Source organism: Kogia breviceps, chromosome 14, assembly GCF_026419965.1.
Source record: "Kogia breviceps isolate mKogBre1 chromosome 14, mKogBre1 haplotype 1, whole genome shotgun sequence".
NCBI classification, from domain to species: Eukaryota; Metazoa; Chordata; class Mammalia; order Artiodactyla; family Physeteridae; genus Kogia; species Kogia breviceps.
The window spans coordinates 30,532,748-30,545,733 of NC_081323.1; the positions used below are offsets into that span (position 1 = coordinate 30,532,748).

Genomic DNA, 12,986 nt, shown 5'->3' on the forward strand with positions numbered 1-12,986 from the left:
TTTTTTGGCCTCGCCGCTTGGCATGCGGGATCTTAGTTCCCGGACCAGGGATCGAACCCATGCCCCCTGCAGTGGAAGCACGGAGTCCTAACCATTGGACCACCAGGGAAGTCCCCCAAATCACATCTTAATATTACCATGAAAATACTTTTAACCTCATGGACCCCCTGAACAGGTCTCTGGGATCTTAGGGGTCCCCAGATCACATTTTGAGAACTACTGCTCTAAGAATTCAATTCAATAAAAATATTGACAATCTACTGGATGCCCACAACAAGATTAATGTAGACGTGTCCCTGCTTCCAGGGAACTCACAGTGTCTCTTTCCACACACACCTCCTCATTTCCAATCCAATCTCACTGAGATTTCAAGACTCATTGTCATTCTACTTCCTCCTTATCATCTCTGATTTCCCCATTAGATGACTAGATCTCTATCTTTTTAAAATGTCTGTAGCAGTTAATTGTCTGTGCAATTCATCTGGGATTTTTAATCATACACTGTGGTATGAGACTTGTTTACTGTAGGTCAAAATGCGACTTAATTATTATGCTGTGGTTGTATTTTGTCCTTGCTACTGATGGTAGGCTCTTTGAAAGCAATGATTTATTTTGCTAATGGTGCCCAACATAGGCAGGCAGCAGGGACTGTGGACCTTAAATACGTATTTAATAATTTGATTTGCAGCTTAATTAAAGAGTGTGGTAGAGATAAGGCGTGTTCACCAATCCTGTTTCCTTTTCCTATTCTTGAGCACTCCAAAAGACTGTATTTTCCAATCTTGTCTTCAGTTGGGTTGAGACCATGTGACTGGGATTTGGTCAAACGGATTCAAGTAGAAATTATGTAAGCCACCATCAAACCTGGCCCTTCAAAACATCCAGGGCAGCCCTCCTGCCCTGCCTTGCTTTGGTAGTGGCTGTGGTGGTCATGTGTTGAGCTGGCAGAACCACAGGATGAAAGCAGCTGGATCCCTGAGTCACCACGTGGAGGACAGCCCTGTAGGGTAGCTCAACCGCACATATGGTCAGCTGATGAGATTTCAGGCATTACTTATTACCACAGCAAAGCCTAGCTTATCCTGATATGTTAGAGGAAAGAGGATGTTCACAGATGAGATAGGAAACAATGTAAGACACAACACCATGTGTTAGAAGTCAAGGAGTGCTATGGAAGGTGAGGGCAGGCAGGAGCCAGTCTGGGCTCATGTGTTGGGAGAGATTCCTGGAGAAGAGGAGGAAGAGGGAATACATAGGATATGAATTGGCAGAAGACTCTTTCCTTTGTGAAGGATAGGAACTTAGCCCAAAACATCTTAGGGCAAAAGGATCATTTGTTGGCTCGTGGAATTAAAGGACAGGTTTACCAACCAAACTGTAGAGAGAGGGATTTAGCTGTACTCAAAACCCACTGAAACCAGGGACTAAATCTGCTCCTCTCATTGCAGACTGGCAGTAAGTCCCATTCTTATCTTTTGGCTTTCAACCATTTGGGCGGGATTGCCTCACCATCATTACGGCTTGAAGTTCAAACATGCTGGGCAAGGACTCTCAATGGCCAAGCTTGCTTCGCTAGCCATCCCTGTACCAAATGCCTACGGCGTGTGTTCCTATAAGATACTTACGCAGGGAAGCCAGATATTCAGGAGGGGCTGTTTCTAGGAGAAATGAAGGCCTTCACCACAGATAGAATTCCCGGTAATAGTTTTGGTTGTCCTTAGGTAAAATATGGGCTCACCATTTCTCTAATTTCCACACCAGCAGTTTAAACAAAGTGCCATCAGAACACAGAGGAGGGGGCATGAATACTGCATGCCAGGTAGCAGGGGGAAATGCTTTCACAGAGGCCTCCTGAGGTGAGTCTTTAGGATTGAGTGTGATTTATCAAGCCAAGAGGGGATTCCAGGGAGACAGACTTCCAGCCTTGAGCAAATGGACATAAATAACTCCCCTTCCACACCTTCCTTTTTATATGTTGAAAAAAAATGTATTTGAAGCCATCAGAAAACAAAGGACAAAAGTATTCTGTTAGTGCAAGCACAGAGGATTAAATGATCTTTACTTGGACTGAAACACAAGCTGTGTGAATAAGCAAGCTACTTAACCCCTCTACAACCTGGCCTTCTCATCTGTTACGTGAAGACGATAAAAGCACCCTCAGAACTCCCAAGTGACGATCAAATTTGAGAATCCCTTAGCCAATGCTTTAGCACATTGTAAACGCTCAATTAAATGCTGGAGAGTGATACCAGTAATTATTTTATATTCATAAATGTAGCTGGATGCTTGAATTAGATGCTGAAGGGTACATTCCATTTTATAACTATTTAAAGTGAGTTACTTATGCAAACCAGCCATCATTAGTGCAAAATACTTTTAAAAAATACGGTTACTGGTCCAGATACGTACTGTGGCATAAAATCGGGAGAAAGCGGGAAGCAGAAATAACGAGTGCGTTGTAGATGCTTATATTCTACGTGAATCAAGATGGGTAGGAAAGAGGAGATCAGACCGGCCAAGGCTCCCCGGGGGCCTGCGGAGCGCAGGAATCCCGCCCGAGGGACGCCCGCGGCAATGGAGGCTCCGCGACAGGTACCGCCGAGGACGCGCGCCTAGCCACGCCAGCTGCTGCCCTCGCCGCCCGCTCCATTGGCCAGCCCCGCCCCCGACCAGACCCGCTCCGCCCAGCAGGGCCAGAGCTTCCTTCCCGGCTTCCCCGGCGGCGGCGCCGTCACCTCACTTCCTGTCGCCGGGTGCACGTGGGAGGAAGTGCCAGTGCCCGCGGCCCGAAGCTGCCTGTCTCTCTGGTTACGTCCGTCCGCGGGCCGGGCAGCCGCCTACAGCTGCGCCGCCGCTATGGGAGTCCCGGCTTTCTTTCGCTGGCTCAGCCGCAAGTACCCGTCCATCATTGTCAACTGCGTGGAAGAGAAGGTGAGGAGGCGACCGGAGGCCGCCACGCCAGCGCTCGGAGCCCCGGCGCGTGCAGGCCGCGGTCCTTGGGGCCCGCCGCCCGCCCGGGGGGCGCCGTGGGGGCGCCCGCGCTGCATTCGCCCCCGGCAGCCCGCGGCCCGCCGGGCGCCGGGCGCGGGCGCTCGGACTCGGGCTCCGGGGGTGGCTTGGGCGGGGCGAGGGCCTAGTGGCGGAGCTTGCGGAGGGATGCTCCTCCCCGACCCGCAGATTCCCCGGTGGAAGGCCCCGCCCACGGCTTTGTTTCTTTCCTGCTCGCCGGGTTTGGGTTTCGGAAGCGGCTCCTCGGCCGTCGGGCAACGCGCGGCTGGTCAGCTGAGTTAGCTGGTTAGGGACGCGCGGGTGCCCCTGCCAGCCTCTAACCACTTTGTGAAGTAATGCTGGCGGGGGGTGGGGGAGGCAGCTTTTTGCCGTTTCCTGTCCCAGCCTGAAAGGTTTTCTGTTAGGGGAGAGGCCATTTGTTGCTGTTGTCAGGTCCTACGGAGAGAGCAGCACCTCGGAAATGTCTAGGACAGGACAGAAGTCCCTTAAGTGCCCCCTTGTCTAGGTGCCCGACTGCCGGGCAGCATGCCTTTGACATTTTCAGAATTCCTGGATGCACTTGGACAAAACACTTTTTGTTGTTGGTTTGTTAGTGTTACGTAGACTGTTGGCCGTTCTTGAGTTTTGTATTTGTCGTTTCCTTGCTTCCGTCCCAGTTCGATTTTGTACTCTTAATGAGAATTTCCGGATTGGGAAGTTCAGGGGCACATTATGCTCCCCACTCCTTCGTTTTTGAAGGAAGTGCCCAGTCGACACTGGGAACTTTTTGCTTAGGCTAGTGAGATTTGTTTGTTCGTTTGTTTGTTTTTTGGACAGGTAGATGGATCTCCAGGGCTCATTCGATGTGAGATCTTGATTTTGCTTAGTTTCTATTCTAGGAGGAACCGAAACTCTTGTTCTGATGAATTTTCAGTATTCCCTGTGTTTTTCTCAAAGAGAAACTGTTAAACTGAATGCTCATGTCCTTTGCTTTTAAAACTCTTATCAAACTTTATTAAGTTTAGTTACCTCTTATCCCATTTCTACTCTCCAGTGATAACTGCTTTAAACTATTTTTGGTTTTATCTCTAAATGTCCTGCTTACGTGTGATTTATTGATTTTGGGTGTATCTGTTGAATTCTAGCTATGATAGAAGAGGATGTAGTCACTTATCAGCGCCCTTCCCCACACGCCCCCATCCTCCTAATCATTATTTTTATTTGTTCTATAGGTAAACTTGATAAATTTAAGTAATATTCCTTTATTGTTTTATTCCATCTCCTCCACAAAGTATCCCATGATTCTTCACATTCTGAGGTTAGGTATTCGCTTTTCTACTGCTGTTTCCTTACTCTTCATCCCAGGCTTCTCAGCTGTGCTCTTGCTTCGTTGGCATCCAGAATTAAATTGTCAGGGCTTTGGCTATACAGGTTTGTTTCAAAACATGAAAAATCAAATAGTATTGGTGATTATTGTCACTGTGTAGATTCAGGTTATGTACTGTGACTCTGTTTCTTCTCTTGTGCTACTTCTGTCTTTTTCTATGTGTTGCCTGTTTTCCATTATACATGGTTCCCCATCTAGACTCTTCCTTCATCAGTTATTCTATCGAGTCCTCTTTCTAGTTGGAGACTGCTTGAAATCTTTATTTCTGTTGCTGTCATACCTGGTTATTTAGACTTGCTGGAAAGCCTCTTCCTTAGATTTTTAAAAATTTCTTCAGTTGGAGATACTGTTTTCTAATCATTATTTCTCTTGGCTTAAACCCTTCCTTGGTTTTTGTTCTTACTTGAGTTCTTAAGAAGTGCTGTGTGGTATGTGAGTTTTCTAAGTCCATTCTACCCTTGTATACGTGAATAATCATTAGCTAGGCAGAGTTTGAAAATTACTTTCCCTCAAAATTTTGAAGGCATTGTTCTTTTGACTTCTGTCATCCAGAATTGTTGATGAGAAGTTGAATGTTAATGTGATTTATTTATTTAGCTAACACTTAGGTAGTGTTTAACATGTACTAGGCACTTCACAGTTGAATTTATTAAATCCTCATAATAACCACATAACTATTTCTCCTTCTCCTCTCCCCCCCTTCTCCTTCTTCTTATTACAGATGAGAAAAGTGAAGCACACAGGGGTTAAGTAAGGTACTCAAGGTCTTGTGGCTAATACATGTCAGAGCCAGCATCAAAACTAGGAAGCCCATGCTCTTGGTTTCTGTGTTCTTTTGCTTTCATTCTTTTGTAGTTGATCTGTTTTTCTTTCTGAATTTTTAAAAGATCTTTATCCTTGGTGGTATAAGCTTTTGTAATTATGTACTTAGGTACAGATTTTTTAAAAAAAATTTCAATTCATTTTGATCAGTGCTTGGCTGACTGAGTCTGGAGGCTTGTGTTCTTTAGTTCTATGGAATGCTCTTTGATTTTTTTCTTGTTTTCCGTTTACTCTGCCTTCTCTGAACTCTGAATACTGGTCCTCCTAGATTGATTTATTTTTCTTTTCTCTGTTCTCTCCTCCCTCCTCCACCGAGGTGTAATTGACCTAGAACAAACTGCACATATTTAAAGTGTACAATTTAATACATTTTGACATATTTGTATGTTCATGAACACATCACCACAATCAAGATAATGCACATCCTCTCTGAAACGTTCCTTCTGCCCCTTTGTTGTACCTCCCCATAACCCCTCCCCACTGCCCATCTTTAGTCAACCACTGATTTATTTCTGACTCTATAGATAAGTTTTCATTTCCTACAATTTTATATAAATAGAATTATACAATATGTACTCTTTTTTTTAACCTGACTTGGTTACTTTCATTCAGAATATTTATTTTGAAAGTCATCCATGTCAGTACTTGTATCAGTAGTTTATTTCTTATTAATTTTGAATAGTATTCAGTGTTGTGCATATATCACGTTTATTCATTCACCTGATTGGTGAACGTTTGGATTGTTTCCAGTATTCAGCTATTAAAAAAAGTCTATGAACATTGGCATACAAATCTTTGTGTGAATGTATGCTTTCATTTCTTTAGAGAAAATACCTAGGAATGAATTGGTTGCATTGTATGGTAGGTGTTTGATTATTTAAAAAGAAAAACTTGCCAGACTGTTTTCCAAAGAGGTTGTACCATTTCATTGCCACCAGCGGTGTGTGATAGGTCTGGTTGTTCCACTTCCTTGTCAACACTTAGTATGGTTAGTTTTTCTAGTTTTAGCCATTCTAGTGTAGTGTTATCTCAGTGTGGTTTTAATTTGCATTTCCCTAATGAGAAATGATGTTGAGCATCTCTTTGGGTGCTTATTTGCTTTCCATATGTCTTCTTGAGTGAGGTGTCTGTTCATATCTTTTGCCCATTTTTAAGTTAGGTTGTTTGTCTTACTGAATTGTAGAGTTTCTTACATATTGATTTTTTTTTTGCAAATATTTTCCCTTAATCTGTGGCTTGTCTTTTTACTTAGTGCAAAGAAGAGGAAAAGTTTTTAATTTTAGTAGTCTGCTTTCTTTCTTTTTCCTCAGTATTCCTGCTTTTTATGTTATATTTAAGAAATCTTTGCCAAGGTCACCAAGATTTTTTCTTGTGTTTTCTTAGAGATATCTTATTATGCTTTTAGTTCATACTGTGCTTTCTGTTTCTTAGGGTTTTTTTCATGGTGAATTACATTGATTTTTAAATGTTAAACATACCTTGCATTTCAGGTGGATAAATCCCACCTGGTCATGGTGTATTATTTTTATATACTGTTGGAGTCAGTCTGCTAACATTTTCTTGAGAATTTTTACATTTATGTTCAAAAAGGATGTTTGTCTATAGTGTTCTTATAATGTTTTTGTCCAGTTTTGGTATCAGAGTAATCTCGGCCTCATATTGAGTTGAGAGGTACATACCCTCTTTAGTTTTCTGGAAGAATCTCTGTAGAATTGGTATTATTTCTTCCTTCAGTATTTGGTAGCATTCATCAGTGAAGCCATCTGGACCTGAAGTTTTTGGGGAAGGTTTAAGATAAAAATATAGTTTTTTTAGTAGACATAGAGGTATTCAGATTATCTATTTTTTTAATGAGCTTTTGTAGTTTGTATCTTACACAGATTTTGTTAGTCTAAGTTGTCCAATTTGTTGCTATAAGGTTTGTTCATAGCTTATTTTTAATATCAATAGAAAATGTAGTGATGTCACTTCTCTCATTCCTGATACTAATTTTGTCCTTTCTCTTTTATTCCATTATCAGTCTGGCTAGAATGATCTCAGAGAACTAGCTTTTGGTTTCATTGATTTCTCTATATTGTTTTTTCTGTTTTCTACTTCATCAATTTCTGTTCTTATTTTTATTGTTTATTTCTTTTGCTCATTTTGAGTTTAGCTTGTGTTTCTTGTCCTCTTAAGGTAGAAGCTGAGGTCATTGTATTGATGCTGCTTCTTTGAGTTGCTTCTGTTGAGTGCCATAAGCTGCCTGCTAGGTGCTGTTCCAGTGGCACACCACAAACATTGACATGTTGTCTTTTCATTTTCATTCAGTAAAAAATACTTTCTCATATCCCCTTGACTTCTTTGGCTCATTGGTTATTCAGAAGAGTGTTCCTTAATTTTCAAATATTTGGGGGATTTTCAAGGCATTCTTTTTCTGTTATTGATTTCTAATTTAGTTCCCTTGTCAGAGAACATAACTTTCCATAATTTGAATTACATATTTTAAAGCTTAACTGATTTGTTTTATGACCCAGAATATGGTCTTGGTAAATGTTTCATTTTGACTTGAAAAAGACACAAGTTTTGCTATTGCTCGATTGAGTGTTCTATAAATGTTATCATGCTGGTTGATAGGATATGGAAGACTTGAACAGCACATTGATTTTCTGTCTCCTGTTCTATCAATACTTAATAGGGGTATGGAAATCTTCTATAATTTTTTTGTATTTGTCTGTTTCTTCTTTCAGTTCTGTTGGTTTTTGCTCCTTGCATTTTAAAACTCTTTTATTAGTGCATAAATGCTTAAGATTGTTAGGTCATCTTGATGAATGTGTTTCTTTTTTTTTTTTGAAGATTTGATACTTTTTAAAAAAATGTATTTATTTTTGGCCGCATTGGGTCTTTGTTGCTGCGCATGGGCTTTCTTCAGTTGCGGTGAGCAGGGGCTACTCTTCATTGCGGTGTGCAGGCTTCTCATGGTGGTGGCTTCTCTTGTTGTGGAGCATGGGCTCTAGGCATGTGGGCTTCATTAGTTGTGACATGCGGGCTGAATAGCTGTGGCATACAGGCTCAGTAGTTGTGGCTCGTGGACCCTAGAGAGCAGGCTCAGTAGTTGTGGCTCGTGGGCTTAGTTGCTCTGCAGCATGTGGGATCCTCCCAGACGAAGGGTCGAACCCATGTCCCCTGCATTGGCAGGTGGATTCCTAACCATTGCACCACCAGGGAAGTACCTGAATGTGCTCCTTTATCATTATAAAATGACCTTTATCCTTGGTAATATTCTTTGCTCTGAAATCTGTTTTGTCCAATATTAATATAACCGGATCTTTTGACTAGTGTTAATATGGTCTATTCCCCCACTAAATTTGCCTATTCTAGGAGCTCATATAAGTGGAATTATATAATATTTGTCATTTTGTGTCTGGTTTATTTCACTTTTTCATTTCACATAGTGTTTTTAATATTCATTCATGTTTAGCATGTATCAATTTCTCTTTATTTTCAGATTTTGGAAACCTTTTAATTGAAGTATATATACACAAATACATATATGCATGTATAGTCACTTAAATGTTTAAACACTTCATATATTGAAGTTATATAACTATGTGTATAGCTTGTTAATTTTCACAAAATAAAAATGTATGACTTGCATCCAGATTATGAAACAGAATATCATAGTAGTATTCGTACCCCAGAAGTTCCCCTTTGCTCCCTTCTAGACAGTGGCCACCTCACAATCCTGTCTTCTAATAGCAAAGAGTAGTTTTGGTAATGCTTATATTATTAAAAATGGTACTGTAACCTCTACTTTCTCTTGTATCTGTGTTTATGAGATTTCATGTTTCTTTGATTTATCTCAGTTTGTTTCGTTACTATGTAGTATTTCACTGTGGAACCTATTGTATGAAAATGCAATTAATTTTATTGGAAAACAGTTTGGGAGCATCTGTAAAACCTGAAGATACATATATTCTATAACTGTTAATTTTTAAGTCTGTATAATGAAATCCCAACACAAGTTATTTTTACTTTTTGACTATTGTGAATAATGCTGCTGTGAACACTGGTGCACAGGTATTTTGTACAATAGATCAATACTTTGGGTATATACCTATGAGTGGTCCCTGCTTTTGACTCTTTCGGGTATATATACCTATGAGTGGAATTGCTGGGTCTTATGGTAATTCCATGTTTACCTTTTTGTGGAATTGCCAAACTGTTTTCCCAATCTCTGCCTTGTAAATCGGGCATTTAGAACACTTACATTTAATGTGATTATTGGTATGGTTGGATTTAAATTTGTAATCTAATTATCTGTTTGCTGTCTGTCTCATCTGTGCTTTGTTTCCATTTTACAATTGTTCTTTTTTATGATTCCATTTTGTTTCTTTTTGGCGTTTTAACTACTCTTAATTCATTCAACCATCAGTTTCTTTACTTTGTGTCCTTGGCTTATACAGTCCTCCACTCATTAGCTTTCTGGTCTTGGGAAAATGACTTAAACTCTCCTAAACAGTGAAGAACTGGAGTTTCTTGCATTTCACCACCCTGTTCCTACAGTCTCTATGCTCTGGTCATCTCTGTATGAGAGCTGAAATAGGGCAGAATGTTGCCTTGTTTAACATCAGTTGGGAATGTGTGTGTCAGTGGACTCAAATTTTTCACCCTTCTGCTTGTGTCTGTGAATGACCTTGAGAGTGCAAAAATATTGATGGGGGGGGGTGACAAAAAATGTTAGTGAGTGGGTGAATTAGCAAATATGGAATTTGTGAATAAAGAAGATCAGCTGTGTATGTGCCACATGGTTGTGTGGATTAAGTCAGTTAATCCAAGTTAAGTGCATGAAACAGTGCCTAGCACTGATATTTCAGAATTTTATTTGGTAAGTTTATTTTTGGTAGTTTATATGTCTAAGTAAAATTGGGGATATTTTTGTGTCTAACTCTTGGTAACATTGCGTAGTATAGAATTGTGCTGTTTGCATGTAGTGAAATCTAGTTTTCCCACCTTGCTTTTTTTGTTTCTTGGTCAGACTTGACAAAGGTCTGTCAGTTTTGTTGATCTTCTTTGGTTTCATGGATTTTTAAAAATTGTTCTTTTTATTCTCTGTCATTAAATTTTTCTCTAAGACTTGTTGTTTTCTTCTTTCTGCTTGCTTTGGGTTCAGGTTGCTCTTCTAGTGTCTTAAAGTGGAAGGTTAGGTTTTGTTTTGTTTTGTTTTTAAAGCTTAAATGATATTATGTGAAAAGATTTATGGGTATATAGGGCTCTTAATTTCATAAAATAATAATTCAAGCCATATCAATACATGTTAAAAAGAAGCTTCTAATTTTCCAAATATTTTGATACAAAAAAATTTTAAACAAATATTTTATAGACCTTTTGTGAGAAGAATATAAGGATAGTTACAAGAAACATGCTGTTCAAGTGATCTTATTCAGTTCACTTGGCCTTCTTCAAATCAGTTATAATCAACATGATTCCAATGAAGGTTAGGTTGTTGATTTGAGATCTTTCTTAGTATAGACACTTACAGCTATAAATTTCCCTCTGAACTCTGCTTTTGGGCTCTACACTGTAAGTTTTCATATGTTGTGTCTTCATTTTTATTCCTCTCAAATTATTTCCTGATTCACTTTTGATATCTTCTTCAATTTATTGGTTATTCATTAGTGTGTTGTTAAATTTCCATGTTTATGAATTTGCCAACTTTTCTCCCATTATTGAGCTCATTGCTTTGTTGTGGTTGAAGAACATACTTGGCATCACTTTTATGCTTTTATTGAGTTTGTTTTGTGGCCCAGCGATTGGTCTTTCCCAGGGAATGTTTCACATGCAGTTGAGAATGTATATTCTGTTGAGTGGAGTGTTCTGTAAAAGTCTGTTAGGTCTGGTTGGTTTATAGTGTTGTTGCAGTTATCTGTTTCCTTGTTGATCTTCTGTCCATTATTGAAAATGGAGTATTGAAGTCTCCAACTATTATTGTTCAATTGTCTGTTTCTTTTTTTTTTGTCATTTATTAAAAGTTGCACGTATTTTGATGCTGTTATAGGTGCATGTGTTTCTAATTGTTATGTCTTCTTGATGGATTGACCTTTTTATCATTATCAAATGTCATTATTTCCAGTAAGTCTTTTTTAAAGTCTAGGTATTTTGTCGGGTACTAGTACAGCCACTACAGTTTTCTTGTGGTTGTTGTTTGAGTCTCTTTCCCCATCCATTTACTTTCACTCTGTATCTTTTTTTTTTTTTTTTTGCGGTACGCGGGCTTCTCACTGTTGTGGTCTCTCCCATTGAGGAGCACAGGCTCCGGACGCGCAGGCTCAGTGGCCATGGCTCACGGGCCTAGCTGCTCCACGGCATGTGGGATCCTCCCAGACCGGGGCACGAACCCATGTCCCCTGCATCAGCAGGCGGACTCTCAACCACTGCGCCACCAGGGAAGCCCCACTCTGTATCTTTGAATCTCAGGTGTGTCTCCTGTAGACAGCATATAATTAGATATATTTTTAAATGCAGTCTGACAACTTTTGTCTTTTGATTGGATTGTTTAATCTATTCACATTTAATGTTACTGATATCACAGAATTTATATTTGCCCTTTTACTTTCTGTTTTCTATATGTATTTTTAATGTAGCATTTAGATTTCATTAGTGATCTTTTTAAAAAATATATCTTAAGGGCTTACTATACACATCTTACCAGCTTTAGTTTTTTTTTTTTTTGTCTTTTGGCCACACCACGCTTACAGATCTTAGTTCCCCGACCAGGGATTGAACCCAGGTCCCCGGCAGAGAAAGCCCAGAGTTAGCTTTAGATTTATACCAGCTGAATTCCAGTAATATATAGAACCTTCACTGCTGTATGGCTTGATTACCATTTTCTTTTTGTTTTTAATTTTATTTTTGGCTGCGTCAGGTCTTTAGTTGCGACATGCAGGATCTTTTGTTGCAGCGTGCAGGCTTCTCTCTAGTTGTGGCACATGGGCTCTGTAGTTTGTGGCACACGGGGCTCTCTAGTTGAGGCACGAGGGCTCAGTAGTCGTCGCATGTGGGCTTAGTTGCCCTGCAGCATGTGGGATCTTAGGTCCCCAACCGGGGTTTTGAACCCACATCCCCTGCTTTTCAGGATGGATTCTTTACCACTGGACCACCAGGGAAGTCCCCCCATTTTCCTTTTTTATATGGTATTGTCATTATATGTATTATATCTATTAATGTTACAAACCCAACAGTGCATTTCTGTAATTATTACTTTACCATCTGTGGTTACTTCCATAGCACATTGCTATTTTGCTTCTACCCACCTCTTTTTGGGCTGTTACTAGGAAATATATTACATTTATATTAAAGTGTGTGTTGTAAGCCATAGCATTTTACAAAATATCATTTCATCCAATTGTTTTTTTGCAATAGCAGTTAAGAAAAGAAAGGATTAAAAAATGTATTATTATCTTTAGTGGGGTCACTTAACTTTCAGTCTGAAGAACTTCCCTTTAGTATTTCTTGTTAAGTCCAGTCAGCTAGCAACAAATGCAATTTTTGTTTATCTGGCAAAGTCTTTATTTCACCTTCATTTTTGAACAGTGGCCTTCCTGGTTATATGATTCTTGGTTAACATTTTTTTTTCTGTTTCGGCACTTTATATATGTTATCCCACTGCTTTCTGGCCTCAATTATTTCTTTTAAAAAAAAAAATTTCCTGTGGAGATTTTATTGAAATCATATCAGATTTATAGATTACTTGAGGGAAGGCTGACAATTTTGCAATACAGTTTAAGGGGTTACTCTTTGTTGCGGTGTGCGG

At 39.8% G+C, this 12,986-nt stretch overlaps 1 protein-coding gene across 2 annotated transcripts in view; it reads left to right on the top strand.

The window, feature by feature from the left end:
* The first annotated feature begins 2,737 nt into the window (after positions 1-2,737).
* The window catches only part of XRN2 (5'-3' exoribonuclease 2), a 78,783-nt gene continuing 68,534 nt past the window's right edge, over positions 2,738-12,986 (top strand). The window contains exon 1 of one of the 2 annotated variants that reach the window (XM_067013469.1): positions 2,738-2,931. In XM_067013469.1, coding sequence (XP_066869570.1) covers positions 2,857-2,931 — 75 coding nt within the window. In that variant the 5' untranslated portion in view covers positions 2,738-2,856. The remainder of the gene's footprint in view (positions 2,932-12,986) is intronic. The other variant, XM_059036308.2, reaches the window with a different exon arrangement.